Source organism: Etheostoma cragini, chromosome 14, assembly GCF_013103735.1.
Source record: "Etheostoma cragini isolate CJK2018 chromosome 14, CSU_Ecrag_1.0, whole genome shotgun sequence".
In the NCBI taxonomy this organism is placed as follows: domain Eukaryota; kingdom Metazoa; phylum Chordata; class Actinopteri; order Perciformes; family Percidae; genus Etheostoma; species Etheostoma cragini.
Window position 1 is genome coordinate 23,763,698 of NC_048420.1, and position 20,915 is coordinate 23,784,612.

The following is a 20,915-nucleotide window of genomic DNA, read 5'->3' on the forward strand; positions in this document are numbered from 1 at the left end:
TGCATGTTGGACTCATTTAAGACATTAAAATACTTACAGGTTAGGATTCTCGGCTTGAATGTCATCCACCGATGTCGATGAAAATGTGACGTTTTATGGTTCCAGATGCACTTTTATAGGCAAAGTACCTGAGAGGACCTCAGACTGAAGACAAAGGGAATGAAATATGTGCAGGTGTGAGTGATGGCTCATGTAAAAGGTGTGATCATGGACAATTAAACCAGCCATCGCGTATTTAGGGATGGTTTCACTCACTATACACGTACTATGACATTTTTCTAACACAACATGTCCTAATCAAACCGACTGGGACTGTGTGTCCTTTGTTACTGTTGTACATCATCTACGTCACTGTAGTTGTTTTAGTGTTTCAGATCAACTGTCAGTTTCTACCTTATGTTGTGCATTACACAGTATGTATCTTATTAAAAATACTTTTACTATTAATATGAAGTGTGTGTTATCTTACATCTGATTTCCCATCCATCAATTACAGCCATCTTTCATTGTTTTTATGGTGATTAAGTGTTTTTGAAATAGTATTGAGTAAAAATTGACATATTCTAGTCTGTGATTATCATCAACATCCATTCCTTTAATTTTAGTCTGAATAAGTCATAATTTTGGCTTTTCTAACTTTAAACATTAGGGACAATTTCCTTTAAATGAGGTTTATTGACCATAGATTCCAAAAAGAACTCAAATTAATAAGTTAGTCTTGTAGAAATGTTTTTTGAGAAACCAACGACCATGCCACGCTCAAAATTGCTTAAATCACCTTTCTTTCCCATTCTGACTTTCAGTTTGGAGTTCAGGAGATGGTCTGGACCAGGTCAGGAGATGGTCAGGACCAGGTCAGGAGATGGTCTGGACCAGGTCAGGAGATGGTCAGGACCAGGTCAGGAGATGGTCTGGACCAGGTCAGGAGATGGTCTGGACCAGGTCAGGAGATGGTCAGGACCAGGTCAGGAGATGGTCTGGACCAGGTCAGGAGATGGTCTGGACCAGGACCACACCCCGAAATGCATCAAAGGAACTACCATGTGATTGGTTGATTAGATAATTGCATTAATGAGAAATTGAACAGGTGTTCGTGATAATCCTTAAGGTGAGTGTGTAAGGATAAGAACATTTCACACAGGATGTCCTCTCTGCATTGATGTGGAGTGCTTGACACGATCCAAAGCTGCACTTGAACCCTAACATATTAGCGTTCTCATAGGTTTGACTACCTCTATCCTCTGTAGAGAACATGAAGTTGCCTTCATTTCAACTGTATACACAGATAAATAAGACCCTACACTTTTAGTTTGTTTTCCCACTATTTGGATCAGTAAAGAATTGTACACACTACCCACAATCCTAAAGGGCTTTGCACACGGGAGGGACTCTTGGCCTTGGATCTGCTGGGTCTACGGGTCCTCATGTGAAGGACAATGCTCCACGATTAAACGCAAGGCGATCAATGTGCGGTAACCAAGGAGATTGGGTCCACTATTGTATCGCTGCCGTTCAACAGGCACGGCTGCCTTCCCCAGGAAACAGAGATGGATAGATAGATAGATAGATAGATAGATAGATAGATAGATAGACGGATAGACAGAGATAGATAGATAGATAGATAGATAGATAGACAGATAGATAGATAGATAGATAGATAGACAGACAGATAGACAGAGAGATAGATAGATAGATAGATACACAGATAGATAGATAGATAGATAGATAGACAGAGAGATAGACAGATAGATAGATAGATGGATAGACAGATAGACAGAGAGATAGATAGATAGATAGATAGACGGATAGACAGAGATAGATAGATAGATAGATAGATAGATAGACAGATAGATAGACAGATAGATAGATAGATGGATAGACGGATAGACAGAGATAGATAGATAGATAGATAGATAGACAGACAGATAGACAGAGAGATAGATAGATAGATAGATAGATAGACAGATAGACAGATAGATAGATAGACAGATAGACAGACAGATAGATAGATAGATAGATAGATAGATAGATAGATAGATAGATAGATAGACAGATAGACAGATAGATAGATGAGAAGATAGATAGATAGACAGATAGATAGATAGATAGATAGACAGATAGACAGATAGATAGATAGATAGATAGATAGATAGATAGATAGATAGACAGATAGACAGATAGATAGATAGATAGATAGATAGATAGATAGATAGACAGATAGACAGATAGATAGATAGATAGATAGATAGATAGATAGATAGATAGATAGAGAAGATGAGCGCTGGCGGGCATGTGTCAGATCTGTGTAGAGGAGGGACTGGAAAAACCAGAAAAACACAAACTATGTAATTTTTCCCTGTCAAACACATGACTCGCTCTCCGTGGTTTCTGTGAGATGAGAAAGACTTTCAAAGTCGCGATGGTTAAAAAACACACACCGAGCTAAAGGATCATAGCCCCACCGAGGGGCCATGTCACGCTACTGACCACCGGGAGGGGGACCAATGATCAGTTAGGGAGGCCCCAGGGTATTTGATCAGAATACAGCATAGAAGATCTCAAAGTCAAAGTACTTTTTCACTTTGTATACTGTACTTTTATACTTTTTATTTAAAGAATAATGTCCAGTCAACATGTGGGCTACTCAGGGGGCTGTGGGCAAATTACAGATTTAAGATTTTCTAGACTTAAATAAGATAAAAGCCATACTTCAAAGCAAAAAAAAATTAAAAACAATTCCATTCATCCTTTTCATCCATCCCAGTCACAGATATACATTAAAGAATTCATAGTCACACGTTCATCGCAGCTCATTAATGAGCTTAACTGCGAGAGGAACAAATGGTACTTAAACCTGGTATATTTACCCAGAGGAACCCTTTGCCTCTTTTCTGAGATCTGCTCATAAATATAGAACATATTGAATAGGATGGAACAGCACTTGGTTATTTGGGTATTTATAATAACACATTTTATATCCAAATATGATACACATTTTCTATTTTGGCAAATATTTGGATAGTCATCATGGAAACATTAATTGATCATGTGCCAAGGGCTGGGGACATTTCTTCTTCACAGAATTGTAAAAAAAGTCGAATCCACTTACAATAAATCTACCTTAAACTTCGTTAAAAAAAACTCACTGAACACCAGATAACAGGAAACAGAACAGAAATAAAATGCAATACATTGTTGATGTTTTACAGCAACAAGTTCCGTATGTCACTACTTCAAAAACCAGCCTAAAATCTTGACTACTAAGTACACAGTTGCCATACAATGAGTGTTTAACCCTCATCTTGTCCTGGGGTCAAATTTGTTGTTGTTTTTGTTTTTTTTGCACAAAATATGGGGCGTCAAAATCAAATGTTAATATTAAAAACATTAAAAAAACACACGCAACATTGAAAAAGTGACAAAAAATGTCAAACAAAACGATAATAAAGTTGAAAAAAGTGACCAAAACAAACAAAGACAACACAAGGGTCAAAGGATACATGCATTTAACCAAATGGACAGGCAGCGAAGTGACAGGACTGATCAAATGTCACATGACAGCAGTCTAGACCAATGGGACGTAGGGGCACGATGGTGGTGGGGGGGGCACCCTGGGCCCCGCCTCCAGACCTGCCCAACAGTGTCTCTCTCTCGCGGTGGAGCCATGTTGGAGACTCACATGGATTCTGATTGGCTGTCAGTGTCTCCATCGTTCATCAAAAGGCTCTAAAAGGGGTCCCAACGATATTGTCCTCCACTGTCGTCGTCTTTATGGTTGTGGTGTGGACCGTCCACATGAGTGTATATTTATTTATACAAATGTGATGTATTGATTGATGTATAGATTGATGTATCCTTAGTCCTGCAAGATGAAATTACAATTTACACTCTGTTATTACACAAAGGCCTGAATTACACCCCGAGCAGTTGGTGGTTCAGGGACATGCTCAAGAGCACCTTGGGACCCTCTCCTGCTACCAGTCCACCACCATACTTTTGGTCCGTACATGGACTTGAACCAGCGACCCTCCAGTTCCCGACCCAATTTGACGCTCATAGTCAGTATTGGGATGGTTTGTGTTGAAAAAACACTGACAAACTACCTGTTTTGTCATTTTGGTGTGAGGAGACTTGTTGCTAGACGTGATTTTAGCACAGTGGAGATTCAAAACAGTCATGTGATTTGCTAGCATCTCCAGGGAGGAGCCCTGAGTCACTGGGGTCACGCCTGGTGAGAATAACAACAGACTGACTGGGAAACATGTTTATGAACATCCTTTCATCAAGTATTTGCGTATAGCAGCTCATCCTGTTTGTTGTTCGTCCCGGCAAGCACTGGGAGAGCCCAAATGTTGCCTCACATGGATTAGTCAGACAGCTCAGTATTTGTTACTTTAAATCATAAATGAAAAAATGTGGTTTAACGACATTTACGGCCGTGGTGTCCAAAGTCCTAAAGGGCCCGGAGAACCACCAGCATGGAACGTGTTGCATTTGCGTTCCTTTTTGCATTGTTTGTGTATTTGCGGTGCATTTGTGTACACTACGTGGTTGTGTTGTGTGTAGTTGTAGTGGGTGTGCTTGGTGTGTCGTCAACTTAGTGAAGATGGTTCTGATTGTGTTTTGTCTGTTTTTGTGTGTTTCATTACTATCGGCCTCTGTAATAAGCAGACATGTATATAAAGTACTAGAGACCCAGACTTGAGTAAAAGTACAAGTACTCTATCAAAAAAATTACTTAAATTGAAGCTCTTTAAGCACCACACTTAACCCTGAAAATCAACACTTTTATTGATGCTTTTTATCAATGTTTTGAACTTTTTGGACGTTTTCAACACACTTTAATTTTACAGTTATTTTGGGAATTTATGATTAATAAACATATTTTACAGGAATTTATACCTAATGTTTGAGTTAGAAAAGCAGAAATTAGGAATTATTCTTCAGGGAAAATTAATGACTACTTTCATTGAATTTTTTGGGTGTTTTATGTAATCTTATAGCATTTGAATTCTTTTTTTATGGTTTCCAAACAGTTTGGGGACTGAACTTTGATATCTACCCATCTGAGATCCACTCAACATCCTCTGATCTTAACTATTAGTCCAAATAATTCATAATTTCTGCCTTTTTAACTAAAAACGTATTTTTAATTTGATATAAATGAGGTTTGTTGACCATGAATTCCAAGAATAAGTGAAAAACCTGTTATTAATCCAGCTCGGGTTTTAGAAAAAAGCAACAAAAGAATGGAAAAAGTGAGAAATAAATCAGAAAAAGCCACAAAAACAACAAAAATAGTCATTTTTTAATTTTGACCTGGAAGGACAAGTTCATGGTTAACAGGAAGACAACACCAGGGTTAAGTTTAACCCGGACCAATCGGACATCGTTGCTTTTACATCACTTCTCGTGGGATCTTATTGGTGTGGACGTCCGCTGCTCCGCCAGCGGTGGCCGCACGGTTAAGGGATGTCGAATCCACGTTAAAAGGGTCAGTCCAGAAATTTTACTTAACCCTTTGTGTTAACCTGTTTTCTAGGTTTTTTACATCACAAATATGGGTCTCTGTAAAAGCAAATCGTCTAAAATGAACGTGGATGCGTGGACACACTGTACATAAGTTTTTGCAGGTAAAATTAATGATTGCTTTTATTGACTTTAAGGTGATTAATTCAGTTTTATAGAATTTAAAAAAAAACGCATCCTGACTACACTTTTAAATTAGTGAGTCTGTGATTCACTCAACATCCTGTGATCTTAACGCTTAGTCAAATAATTCAAAATTTCTGCTTTTCTTAACTCAAAAAATAGGTATAGTGTCATATAAATTGGGTGTATTGATACATTAAAAAGCTTTGAAAAAAAATTGACAGAGAAAAGGAAAATGTAATCTTCAATTTTGACCTGGAAGGATAACAAGTTAGTGGTAGACATGGCAACCCTTCGTGACATATTTTGAGAATCTTAAAGTCTTCTTCTCTGTGTTTCTATATTTTTTTTCTGTGTACTGTATGTTTACCTTTCTTCTAAGGGAAACAAAGGAGGGAAAAAATAGGTCATTTTGATGCATAGCTGTGAGAATGCACGTTAATAGCATCTCATTTTATTTAATTTCTTTATTATTTTTTGGTTGTGTGAACACACTAGATGCCAAGAGGGGTATTGGAAAGGTGGGTGAGGGTGATCCTGTTCCTGTTTACTAAAAAAAAGAAAATACTGATGATCAAAATGTACTGTTGGATTTGACCTGTATTGTTCAATTCCTTCAATGATAAAAGAAAGTTAAGAAACAAGTCATTAGTCAGATCAGTGATTGTCTATCATGAGCCCCTTAGTTCCAATCAAGGGAAACCTCAATGCTCTGGCATGCAGTGATATTTTTGACAATTTCTTCCAACTGTGTTTGTTTTTTATTGCATCTTTATTATTTCAACATGACAGTGCCCATGCTTATTATGCAACACTTGCAAATTGTGCCAGGCAATTTTTTCAAGATGGCTTCATCTCACCTTAACAGAAAAGAATTCTTGTAGTTTAACCAAACTATCCAATAGTTGGCATAAGGCCTAACCACTGTCATAAATTCAATGAGGTGTGTTGATATCATACCACACTGAACATGCAACTAAGCCTAAAGTAAGGTCATGACAGATATTATAAATTATCTCAAGACATGTAATGACAGGTTTATAATTAACCTGAGAATGAAATCTAGTGAGTATATGAATGGTAACTGCCTGTGAAAAATGATACAACTTTAATGAAGCAGAAGTGTATTAAAATCAGCAGTGAAATCTGATGGAGTCAGTATGTTGGTGGGAAGTGGTGGAAATGTGTGACAACCTGTTTTGGAGTGGCATAACACTTAGAATTGGACTCCCACAAGAAATAGAGTGAGGTGCCATCAGCCGCCATCTTGGCATTACTTACAGTTTGATAATTTAAAAACTTGTGAGCATAGCTAGACTAAAAGGTTTAGATTTGGCCGTTTGATCATGTTTTATTTACTCATAAACCCAAGGTGTTTTTCTGGTTTTAAGGCATCAAAGCGCCTGAAAATGCTTCATTAGTCACACATCTACGTCACGTCATTTGTTTCTGGCATGTGTGCATACTTGTACCTTTCCAACTGTCTTCACAGTGTTATGGAAATTATGACACCAATAGGTGTGTGGTTCTGTCAAACACAGCTGTGTCACTGATGTGTCATCACTGATACAATAGTATTTGTAGTTTTTGTAACATCAATCAGTGCCATTTTGTAATATGATAATTATGGCATTGTAAGAATGAGTGTTACATGCTGTTTTTGGCTCTAATGATAATTATTTTAATGGTATACAAGTTAGGCTAATTCAACATTCCCTTACAATACACATTCATTAAGAAAAATTACAATGATGATGCTAAATCATAAATACAATAAGCATATACCCACGGCATTTGCATTTGATGCGTAATAGTTTAATATTGACAAGCGCAATCAAAACAGTATTTTAGCCTGTGTTTGACTTAATAGCAGCAATGCATTCAAAGAAAAAAACACCAAACAATGTCCTCACAATAGTTGAGCCAACATCTCTTTAATAACATTGCTAATAGGTGGCTATTAACTGCTTCTAAGTGCATGTAAAGGTAGGTGAGGTCAACCTGTACCAACAGTGAGCTGGACTGTCATTATGTAATTCTGTGATAATGAATGCATGACAGAAAATCTGTTGTGAACACTCAGAACGTAACTCTCAGATATGGAGCATATTCACTAACAATCTTCATTAAACCAAAGCCACAGCTATAATATTAAAGTGGAATATGTTAAATCTAGTTACATCTAGAATAAGTTACATCTACTATATGTCATATAGACACTGTCTAAATGTTGGTGGTAGAGGAGGAGGCAGCTGTTGGCTGCGCTGCAGCTGTGGTTGTTGTTGGGGCAGCTGTGGTTGTTGTTGGGGCAGCTGTGGTTGTTGTTGATGTTGGGGTAGCTGTGGTTGTTGTTGGGGTAGCTGTGGTTGTTGTTGGGGTAGCTGTGGTTGTTGTTGGGGTAGCGGTGGTTGTTGTTGGGGTAGCGGTGGTTGTTGTTGATGTTGGGGTAGCTGTGGTTGTTGTTGGGGTAGCGGTGGTTTTCCTTGGGGCAGCGGTGGTTGTTGTTGGGGCAGCTGTGGTTGTTGTTGGGGCAGCTGTGGTTTTCCTTGGGGCAGCGGTGGTTGTTGTTGGGGTAGCTATGGTTGTTGTTGTTGTTGGGGTAGCTGTGGTTGTTGTTGTTGTTGGGGTAGCTGTGGTTTTTGTTGTTGTTGGGGCAGCTGTGGTTGTTGTTGTTGTTGGGGTAGCTGTGGTTGTTGTTGGTCCCAACCAGGCTAACAGCCAGGATTGGTTAATCCTGGAGCCTTTTCTCACCACTCAGCAGTGGTTTAACCGTCTTGTCCTCGGCCTGCATTAAAACACAACAGGTGCATTTTACTGTTCATATAAGAACTGTTTTTATTTAAAGTGACCGTTGTTTTTTCTAATTATTAATTTACTGTTCATATAAGAACTGTTTTTTCTAATTATTAATGTGACATTTTTACTTTCATATTGCTGTATGAAGACTGCTGTTCATTGTGTTGTTAGAAGTCTGATGAACTTAGTACGGCAGTTGTTAAGATAATCAGAAAGGCTGATTGTTGCCCAATGTGTTTTAAATTAAGTCTGTTACTAAGGGCAACATGAGAATAACTGATGAATATTTCTCTGGTACATTCAATGTGCATGAAATGTATCACTTAATAAGATAGATAGATAGATAGATAGATAGATAGATAGATAGATAGATAGATAGATAGATAGATAGATAGATAGATAGATAGATAGATAGATAGATAGATAGATAGATAGATCGATCGTTCGATCCAGTGTTGCAGCAGCAAAATATCAGACACACAGCACACATACAGAACATACCTGAAATAACAGGATTCAATATCAGAACAACTAATTTAAATATATACATAAAGTATATAAGTTGAAAATTGAAATTATTACAAATATTATTTACCAAAATTATTATCTTTCTAGTTTCTAGATTTAGAGATAGAGTTTAATTTCTTTAGTGTTTTTCTTTTCTATGTTCATGTACACGAGGGAGCGAAGCATGTCACATGTAGAGAAGGAACCTCGTCCTCTGGAACAATAAAACACGACAGAGTAAAGATATACATTTATGAACTACTGCTCATAACTGAAACCATTCAATGAGTCACTTCCAAAAACAAACATTTGTACAATTTGCTTTAAAAGCGAGCAGTGGACATTAATATAACTCAGGAAATTTGCAAAAGAGATATTTATACATCATATTCTGGCATTGTAGAAAATGGATCGGCATGGGTAAGTTTTCTAAGTAACTGTCATGATACCCGGCCTTTGAGTTTTCTGCCTGAGTTCCCTGAATGCACCCTCTCTGGTTGCCTGGCTGCGAGGCAAGGCGGGAGGTTCTGCAACTACCCACACCTGGGTCACATCAGCAATCTGCAATCTGCACACCTGGTCCGGAGAACCACCTCTGCACCATAAAAGCTGGGACCTGACCTCCCTCCCCTCCCAGAGCATTAGTACGTTGTGTCTGCAAATCAGCGCAAATCTTTTCATTGTTAGTTCTGCTGTCCAGTTGTTTGTTTGCTTCCTGTTCTTTTGTCCGTAGTTCACCCAGGAAGTTCTCTCCACCTCTGCCTCCATAACCCAGACTCCCCTGCTTCCATGTTCAGATTTACAAAATGAATACTCGCCTTTTTTCCATTTACCTTGTCCTGGCGTGCTTACGGGTTAAATATGTTGTGACAGCAACATTACTCGAGTCAGGACTTGAGTCAAACTTTTTAAACTTGCTGTTAAATTACAGCACAACGCATTTTGTTTTTACAAAAACGTGTTCCACGTTATTATACTTCCACAAGAAGCTGCTGCTCACTCTGTATGAAGTATCAACGATGCATATTCTTCAATTTAGCTTCAGGAAATCTGTTATTGACCCCGCAGCCTGTCAACCCTCATGTTGTGTTCCCGTCGAAATTGAAAATCATCACCTTTGTTGATGCTGTTTATCAATGTTTTCAACTTTTTCTTAAGTTTTTGTCCCTTCTGTCAACACTTATGACAGGTTTTTTCAATTTTTGTCACTTTTTTTGACGTTCTCAACACCTGCAACACTAAGTTATTGATTTAAGTTTTACAGTTATTTTTGGAATTTATGGCCAATAAACCTCATTTATAGGAAATTATCCCTAATGTTTGAGTTAGAAAAGCAGAAATTAGGAATTATTGAGACTAAAATTAAAGGAATGGATGTTGATGATAATCACAGACTGGAATATGTCAACTTTTACTCAATACTATTTCAAAAACACTTCAATTTGTTTTACAATGCTACAATATATAAAATTGAATAAGACGCCCCAGAATTAATGAAAGTAGAGATTTGTACTTGCCAAAGAGCGTTGTGTGGAATCAGTCATGTTATTTTGACCCGATGGACAACATGAGGGTTAAGGAAAGCAGTGAATGTGCATCTATGTGAAATATTCAGCCTAGCGTGACCTGTCGCGCCTTCTCCTCCTGGCCTGGCCTTCGTGCACGGATTGGACGAGGTCAAGCCTTGCTTGACTGGTTCTTCTGGATTTGAACACCTGGCTTTTGTGAAACAGCCTCCAGGTTGTGTATCGTTTAGTGTGTATTTGTGTAGACGTTTGAGAGACTGGAAGAACAACACTTTCAGGGAAGAATCTATTAATGAGAACGCCAGGCGTTTTAAAGATCCTTTTTAAAAATCCTTTTTCTGTCTGAATTATACCAGGATTAGTTCATTCTACTTTGCAGAAAGTGTTTTAGGGCTTCTCCAGTCTTATTGCAACAATTTTCATCTTCTGAACGTCTTACCAGTCTATGTCCTAACGAGTCAGGGTTACTACAAAAAAAACAAGCAAAAAACTTAACACAAATATTTTGTAAAGCTTACAAAATGTATATGATCTAACAGCTTTTTGTTTGTACAGGTAGAAAAAAAAAAAAAATGAATTATACGTTTAAAATATTGGCAGCCGGCTCCAAAAAGTGTGGCTTATTTTTTTTAAATTTGGCTCATGCACAGTGAACAAAATTTTGTTGAAATAATTATTAAATTTACCGTGTACTACCAGTGACAGTTTGGTTCATTACTCACTTAAACCAATCATTTATTCTGGGCAAGGTTAAATGGATTTCTTATATTATCTGGTTCATTGCAACTCTACAAATCTTTTTAATGGGACTTATTATGATTTAAACCCTGAAGACATAGAATCCTCCGTAGTTTACAGTTAGTGCCAGGTTATTGTTGCAACCTATTGTTTTTGTAAAGATAATCATTATTATGTTCTGCAGTGCAATCACATGTTTGAGGGGCTTGGGATGCTGTAAACCTCAAGACATTTAGCGCACATTTCAGACCTTGTATATGTTTTGTGTTTTTGGGGCTTATGCGTTGCCGTCGGCCTCCGTAGCGCCCACACCAGGGTAGGGATTAAGTTCTTCTGCTGGGAGCATTGCTTTCATCTTGAGGAACATATAACAGATTTGGAAGTTTCTTGGCTTGACAGGAAGTCAGCCATCTTGGATGTTGGATGTTAATTTTCATTTCCCAAACATGTTCAACCTTTGTATGGTATTCGGGTCAAATTGACCTGAAAAATGGTTCCATGTTTTCTATCTGAAAATCAGCTGCCTTACCTTATTTTCTGGGATAAACATGTATTCCTGACTCAATTCATTAAATTATCCTAGATATGACCACTTATGATTTTTCCATAGTTAATTTTTAACATGAATTATAACCTTATGACAAAAAACAAACCCCACTTCCATTTTTATTTGTGTGCTAGTAGAGACTGATGCATTCCCTAAACACATATGCTATCTCAATTGTTTGAAATTGAGATAAAGACATTATTTGTTAGCAGATCATGAAGTAAAATTTTATTACAGAATTCTTTTTAAAACCCCAAATAAGTCACGGGTCAGTTTGACCCGAGGGACACGAGAGGGTCCCGAAGGTGAAGGGTGAAGAGTTTTGCAGCCATGTTCAAAGTAGTGATAATTCCGACTGATATGGTAATGGACTCGGCCGTGGCATGTTGCCATCCTCCATGTTCAGAGTCACTGGAGCCTTTCCGTGAATGACTGAGCTCTGAGGAAAGTCGGGAGCTGGAGATGAGAGCCAACATGGAGAGTACAACCGTCTGGGCTGCCTAGCAGCATGACATTCTGGGCCCTTTAATCCTCAAATTGACCCATTTTCCTATATCAATGTTCTTTTTAATTCCCCAAAATAACATGATTGATTCCACACAACACTCTTTGCAAAGTACACATCTCTATTTTCATTAATTTTGTGGTGTCTTATTCAATTTTATAGCACTTGAAAAAAAAATTGAAGGGGTTTAGAAATAGTGTTGAGTAAAAGTTGACATATTTCAGTCATTGGCATCAGCTGTGTGCTTGGCCATCAAGAGGGATTTTAGACTGGACGTGCTGTGATGGTATCTCAGAATCTTATCGGCGTCCATTTTGGCGTCTCGCACTCGCTATCCACTCAAAGCGGGACGTTACTACTCTTTTGGCCGGCTCGCAAGCCCAAACTGCGTGTGTGTGGCATGTCTGTTGTTTAGTTTGCAGTCTACCTAGATCTGGTGGGTGTTGTAGTTTTTCTAACGTTACTTGTTGGAACAGCATGTGGAAAAAAACTACAAAGTTTGATAGGCCAAAGAGAACATTAATATCGCGATTAAAAAAAACACTGTTTTTCTGGGTCAAAATTTTAGTCCAAGCTTTGGCCGTCTTTTTTGACACTTTTACATACACTCACAAACACTTTTTGAAGCTTTTCCCAAGGTTTTTGTCACTTTGGAAGTGGAGCATCAAAAAAACCATTCTCTCTTTTCTATGAAAATAGCTTCTCTTCTGAAGGTGTGGCTCTTCCAGTCTCTAGTGTACGCACAAAAATACCAATCAACACGTAGGCTGCACAATGAGAAAGTATTTTAATGAGAAAAAAAAACTATTGTTTACAACGAACTTCACAAAGACCTTCAGCACAAATTCATCTATGAATTTCACGTATCAAAAGAATTGTGCCTCAACCGGTTTCTTTAGGCAGTGATCATAAAGCAGATGGTACTTATAGTTATTACAGAGGTTCGCCACACCTTAAAAAAATACCAAATTCCTCATACAGATTAAGTGAGTCCTTGCTCAGAGGCTGATGTCATATTACCTGCTTTGTGTGGATGGATATAAAAGGCAATGTGTGTTCAGTGGAGGACGTCAACCAGCAAACAGCAACAGGTGGAATCAGAGAGCATCCCAGCTTCAACCACCGCAGTCTGGACAAATCTACAGCGGACAAAACCTGTAAGTATTTCAACGAAGAATATTAGTCCAATTTCAATCAAATCAAGTTGTACTTTGTCTTTCTTTATTAATGATGCAAATGTGCGCCATAATACTCATCATAATAATTATTATTTAGTCATAACCCAAGAACTGTCTGTGTGATACTTGTTGGTGATAAACTCCTCTGCTCTTTCTTTAATATTTTCTTCTGGAAAATAATTAAATGTATTTAATATAGTTTAATTATTGTATGTGTCTACGTCTACAAATATGTTACTGTTAGACATGTTTTGGTTTACATTTTTTAATTAAAATAAATAAACAATTAATGCACAAGAATTGTGCATTTACATTGTCCAGAAACAAAGTAAATGCTTGCGATAATACAGTAGTTTGTAGATCATAACATTTGTAAATGGGAGTTTGCATTTTCCAGCTGCCAAAGAATTATTGTCTCAAATATGCAGTGGATGATGGAACAAAATCATGAATTTCAACATATACAATAAGTTACACTACAATTTTCAGCAATTTACTATAATGCAGAAAGCACGAGTATAAATACAGATGTAATGTTAGACAAGGCTATTAGTTGTCATTGCTGAAGGAATCTGAAGCATTAATATATTTTCCCGACAGTAAAGAACATCCCAAAATGATGATGAAGATCTGTGTCATCCTCCTTCTGTGTGTTGGTAAGTTTTAAGATATTAAATTGAATTATGAGGTAAAGAAATTTAAATTAAAAATCAAAAACATAAGTATAGAAAGTGTTTTTATTTTGAGGTTTTTTTGTGGTTAACCCATGTGAGCTATGCTTTTAAACTCCAGACAATGTCCTAATAATATTTTTTATTGTGAATCTGTAGGAATAACAACCACAGCTGCACAAACCACAGTTGCAGCACCAACAACCGCAGTTGCTCCAACCACAACCCCAGTTGCTCCAACAACAACCACAGTTGCTCCAACAACAACCACAGTTGCAGCACCAACAACCACAGTGGCTCCAACCACAACCACAGTTGCTCCAACAACAACCACAGTTGCTCCAACAACAACCACAGTTGCTCCAACCACAACCACAGTGGCTCCAACAACAACCACAGTTGCTCCAACAACAACCACAGTTGCTACAACCACAACCACAGTTGCTCCAACGACAACCACAGTTGCTCCAACGACAACCACAGTTGCTCCAACGACAACCACAGTTGCAGCACCAACAACCACAGTTGCAGCACCAACAACCACAGTGGCTCCAACCACAACCACAGTTGCTCCAACAACAACCACAGTTGCTCCAACCACAACCACAGTTGCTCCAACCACAACCACAGTTGCTCCAACAACAACCACAGTTGCTCCAACGACAACCACAGTTGCTCCAACGACAACCACAGTTGCTCCAACAACAACCACAGTTGCAGCACCAACAACCACAGTGGCTCCAACCACAACCACAGTTGCTCCAACAACAACCACAGTTGCTCCAACTACAACCACAGTTGCTCCAACCACAACCACAGTTGCAGCACCAACAACCACAGTTGCTCCAACAACAACCACAGTTGCTCCAACAACAACCACAGTTGCTACTACCACAACCACAGTTGCTCCAACAACAACCACAGTTGCTCCAACAACAACCACAGTAGCTCCAACCACAACCACAGTTGCTCCAACCACAACCACAGTTGCTCCAACAACAACCACAGTTGCTCCAACAACAACCACAGTTGCTCCAACAACAGCCACAGTTGCTCCAACGACAGCCACAGTTGCTCCAACAACAACCACAGTTGCTCCAACCACAACCACAGTAGCTCCAACCACAACCACAGTTGCTCCAACCACAACCACAGTTGCTCCAACAACAACCACAGTTGCTCCAACAACAACCACAGTTGCTCCAACAACAGCCACAGTTGCTCCAACGACAACCACAGTTGCTCCAACGACAACCACAGTTGCAGCACCAACAACCACAGTTGAAGCACCAACAACCACAGTGGCTCCAACAACAACCACAGTTGCTCCAACAACAACCACAGTTGCTCCAACGACAACCACAGTTGCTCCAACAATAACCACAGTTGCAGCACCAACAACCACAGTTGCAGCACCAACAAGCACAGTTGCAGCAACAACCACCACAGTTGCTCCAACGACAACCACAGTTGCAGCAACGACAACCACAGTTGCTCCAACAACAACCACAGTTGCTCCAACTACAACAGTTGCTCCAACGACAACCACAGTTGCAGCAACAACAACCACAGTTGCTCCAACGACAACCACAGTTGCAGCAACGACAACCACTGTTGCAGCAACAACAACCACAGTTGCTCCAACAACAACCACAGTTGCTCCAACAACAACCACAGTTGCTCCAACTACAACACTTGCTCCAACCACAACCACAGTGGCTTCAACCACAACCACAGTTGCTCCAACGACAACCACAGTTGCTGCTACAACAACCACAGCTGCTCCAACAACAACCACAGTTGCTCCAACCACAACCACAGTTAATCCAACAACCACAGTTAATCCAACAACCACAGTTGCTCCAACTACAACCACAGTTGCAGCAACAACAACCACAGTTGCTCCAACGACAACCACAGTTGCAGCAACAACAACCACAGTTGCTCCAACAACAACCACAGTTGCTCCAACTACAACAGTTGCTCCAACGACAACCACAGTTGCTTTAACCACAACAACAGTTGCTCCAATGACAACCACAGTTGCTCTACCTACAACAACAGTTGCTCCAACAACAACCACAGTTGCAGCAACAACAAGCACAGTTGCAGCAACCACAACCACAGTTGCTCCAACCACAACCACAGTTGCAGCAACAACAACCACAGTTGCTCCAACTACAACAGTTGCTCCAACCACAACCACAGTGGCTTCAACCACAACCACAGTTGCTCCAACGACAACCACAGTTGCTCTACCTACAACAACAGTTGCTCCAACCACAACCACAGTTGCAGCAACAACCACAGTTGCTCCAACGACAACCACAGTTGCAGCAACAACAACCACAGTTGCTCCAACAACAACCACATTTGCTCCAACTACAACAGTTGCTCCAACGACAACCACAGTTGCTTCAACCACAACAACAGTTGCTCCAACGACAACCACAGTTTCAGCAACAACAACCACAGTTGCTCCAACCACAACCACAGTTGCAGCAACCACAACCACAAATGCAGCAACAACAACCACAGTGGTTCCAACCACAACCACAGTTGCTCCAACAACAACAACAGTTGCTCCAACCACAACTACAGTAGCTCCACTGACAACCACAGTTGCTCCAACAACAACCACAGTTGCAGCAACGACAACCACAGTTGCCCCAACTACAAGAACAGTTGTTCCAACAACAACCACAGTTGTTCCCACCACAACCACAGTTGCAGCAACAACAACCACAGTGGCTCCAACCACAACCACACTTGCTTCAACAACAACCACAGTTGCTCCAACAACAATCACAGTTGCTCCAACCACAACCACAGTTGCAGCAACCACAACCACAGTTGCTCCAACGACAACCACAGTTGCTTCAACCACAACAACAGTTGCTCCAACCACAACCACAGTTGCAGCAACAACAACCACAGTGGCTCCAACCACAACCACAGTTGCTCCAACAACAACCACAGTTGCTCCAACAACAACCACAGTTGCTCCAACGAGAACCACAGTTGCAGCAACCACAACCACAGTTGCTGCAACCACAACCACAGTTGCAGCAACCACAACCACAGTTAATCCAACCACAACCACAGTTGCAGCAACCACAACCACAGTTGCAACAACAACAACCACAGTGGCTCCAACCACAACCACAGTTGCTCCAACTACAACAACAGTTGCTCCAACCACAATTACAGTAGCAGCAACTACGACTACAGTTGCTCCAACAACAACCACAGTTGCAGCAACGGCAACCACAGTTGCAGCAACTACGACTACAGTTGCAGCAACGACAACCACACCTGCCCGAACCACAACTACAGCTGCAGCAACCACAACTACACCTGCAGCAACGGCAACAACAACTACTCCAACAACAACCACAGCTGCTTCAACAAAAACCACCGCTTCCTCCTCTGCAGTCATGAATAAAACAAGTTTCCTCTTAGTCATAGCAGCTTTCACTGCTTTAATTTGGAAATGACTGCATCAATAATACCACGAACATGTAGACACTGGGTAGACATTCTACTGCTCATGAAGAGGCTTATTATATGACTTTATATTATATATTTAATGTGCTTAAGCTGTTACTTGTGTTTTTTTTATTGATATTATTCTTACAAATTATAGCAGATTTTATGTAATACATTGATTAAGTACACAGACAAAACTAATATGAACTTATATTCTTTTTTACATAAGACAAGCACACATACAGCTTTCATTGACTGCTAATGACAGGGACACAGAACCATATGAGCCATATGCAGTGATTGGCCACAAGAATACTAAATTATTTTGTCTAATATATTCTAAGAGCTTTAATATCCGTATTGCAGTTTATTATGTGTTTGATTGCATCACGCTGATAGAAATGGTCTTTATTGCACACTTTGATGATTATTCTGTTGCCTGCATTTGTGTGTATGTTCATATTCTATGTGAAGTACATAATGTAATAAAATGATAAATAAAAAGAATGCGTTTGAGCATCATACTCATAGACCTTTCCTTCTAGAAGTGTGTGGCAAGCCCATGTTAGCATCACATGAAACACATTCAACCTGTCACAGTTGATTTACAGAGATTTGACGTAACAAAGTACAACTACTTTGTTAATGTACTCAAGTACATTTTTCAGATATTTTTACTTAACTATTTATTTTTTGTCAACTTTTTACTTTTACCTCTTACATTTTAACACGAATATCGGTACTTTCTACTCCTTAAATTTTACAAAACTGGCTCGTCACATTAGTTTTGTACAAGAGGTTGTGTATCAGGTGTGATTGTGAGTGCTTGTCGGAGAACAATGCAGACACACGCCTCACACTGCAAGAAGGCGCGCACGGCACACAAAGAGAAAAGAGAGACTAGCTGTCCAGAGGATAATCAGTTGAGATTGTGTGTGTGTGTGTGTGTGTGTGTGTGTGTGTGTGTGTGTGTGTGTGCGCGTCCTTGAGAACTGTAAATCGTACCACTTATGAATTCATTCATGCCTGTTGTTTTAGTGGTCTGTAGTTCTGGCAAATATAAAGTTAGCTAATTCCCAATTTCTACTTTCCTAACTCCAACATTAGGTTTAATTTCCTGTAATTGAGGTTTATTGACCATAAATTCCAAAAATAACTGTAAACTAAAATGACTACTTTGGTGTTACGTAGTGTTTTAAAAACTTAAAAATAAAATGAAAAAAACATTGACAAAAAGTGTCAATAAGTGTTGATTATCAATTTTTACAGGAAGACAACACAAGGGTTAAACATGCATTCTCTATGAGAAATAAATAAAAAGAAATGTCTTATATAGGTTTTAAAAAGTTAAATCTGTTGAAGGGTTAAGACACATAACACTTTTTTTTTTTTTTGTTACGTTATATTGCCATTTGGATGTGCACCAGGTAGCAGGCAAACTGATAAAATGTCTGCCGATGTGCTGCAAAAGCAGCCATCGGCGCAATGACTGTTATTGCCCATACTTTTTATTATTATTCCGCCAGATTTTTGTCCCACTACTAGTCCCGGATCGTTGCCAACACGCGCACACAAAACACATCGAAACGTGTGTAATGATCGGGAATGGTGGGCTATGACTTTTCAACAAGATTTGCTGCGCGGTTTTTATAAAATTGATAAAAAACTGCAAAAGATTTCTCAAACATGAATGGGAAATGTTCGGTAAATTGCTCAACATCGCTTAAAACGCCCCCTCAAAACTTTAACTTAGAAACATAATTAAAAGTTTAAACCAAAGACAATTCTTTGCCCTTTATTGGGCTGAACGGACATTCAGATATCAAGTAAGGGCTCTCCAACATCAAAGTTTACGTATCGTCCCATTTTCAGACCGCTTCTCATTTTCCAATGTGTGTGTATGTGGCGGAATGTTGAGAATTAGAGTGGAGGACAGAGGGGGGAGATTCAAAAAAATCTTCTTGGTTCTCTCGCTATAACTTAGACCCACGCCAACAATTGTAATTTCACATGGGCAATTTATATACCAAAACGTAGGTATTATTGTCTAGTTTCCGCTAATGTGGTACAATAGGAATTATACTTTTTGCTCAGCGACCTTTCAAACGACAACTTCCACTATTCAGTGCCGAGTTAAATATCGTCCCCATTTCTGAACAAAACGCGGAGCAAAGCTCTTTTTTAAATAGCTGACATGCCCACATTTTTAAGTTTATCCACTTAAATTTAAAAAATATATAATAAAAATATCAATACGTTCACAAAGGCCTTCTGTCTAGCTAGATCCGGTGGGTGTTGTAGTTTTTCTAACATTACTAGTTGTTTCAAAAGCATGTGAATTAAACGACAAAGTTTGCTAGACCCAAAAGAACGTTCGTCTTGCCATAAAAAAATGGCGCCGTTAAAATGGGTTTGCGTTAACAACATTAATAACACGTTTAACTGACAGCATTAAAAAATTGTTGGAAGTTAATTTAATTGTACTCGACTTATTGATTGATCAATTTTTTAAGATTTCTTTGGGGCTTTTTAGGTCTTTATTGACAGGACAGTTGATGACAATGCCCAACACAGCTTCGCGCCTCTGCTTTGACTTTGTATGTAAACGACCTGCGCAAAAATGTCACTTAACGTTTGGCGTGATCACACCATAATGAAGTCTGGGTCCCAATCCGTTTCTGCTTCATACTAAGCCACGTGTTGTCTTCCCTTTTGTGGTGGTGGTCTTTTTGTTTTTCTGGGTCCAAATTTTAGTCCAAGCTTTGGCCGTCTTTTTTCGACACTTTTACATACACTTGTACATTTCGTGTATGTTTTTAAAGCTTTTCCAAATGTTTTTGTCACTTTGTAAGTCAAAAAAAGCATTCTCTCATTTCTATGAAAATAGCTTCTCGCCTGAAGGTGTGACTCTTCCAGTCTCTCTTATACGTATACACAAAAAAATACCAATCAACACATAAGCTACACAATAAGAAAGTATTTTAATGAGAAAAAAAAACTAATGTTTACAACGAACTTCACAAAGACCTTCCCCACAAATGTATCTATGAACGTCACGTCTCAAAAGAAATGCCCCTCAACCGGTTTCTTTAGGCAGTAATCATAAAGCAGATGATAAATATAGTTATTATAGAGGGGGCCACACCTTTAAAAAATACCAAATTCCTTATACAAATTAAGCGAGTCCTTGCTCAGAGGCTGATGTAATATTCGTGGCTTTGTGTGGATGTCTTGTTCAGAGGGTGATGTCATGTTCCCTGCTTTGTGTGGATGGATATAAAAGGCGATGTGTGTTCAGTGGAGGAC

At 39.2% G+C, this 20,915-nt stretch overlaps 1 protein-coding gene across 1 annotated transcript in view; it reads left to right on the forward strand.

Moving 5' to 3' along the window:
- The first annotated feature begins 13,284 nt into the window (after window positions 1-13,284).
- The window catches only part of LOC117957204 (GATA zinc finger domain-containing protein 14-like), a 9,720-nt gene continuing 2,089 nt past the window's right edge, over window positions 13,285-20,915 (forward strand). Inside the window, exons 1-6 of the mRNA XM_034892801.1 lie at window positions 13,285-13,428; window positions 14,050-14,105; window positions 14,274-15,108; window positions 15,408-15,925; window positions 15,968-16,061; window positions 16,101-16,657. Coding sequence (XP_034748692.1) covers window positions 14,066-14,105; window positions 14,274-15,108; window positions 15,408-15,925; window positions 15,968-16,061; window positions 16,101-16,657 — 2,044 coding nt within the window. The 5' untranslated portion in view covers window positions 13,285-13,428; window positions 14,050-14,065. The remainder of the gene's footprint in view (window positions 13,429-14,049; window positions 14,106-14,273; window positions 15,109-15,407; window positions 15,926-15,967; window positions 16,062-16,100; window positions 16,658-20,915) is intronic.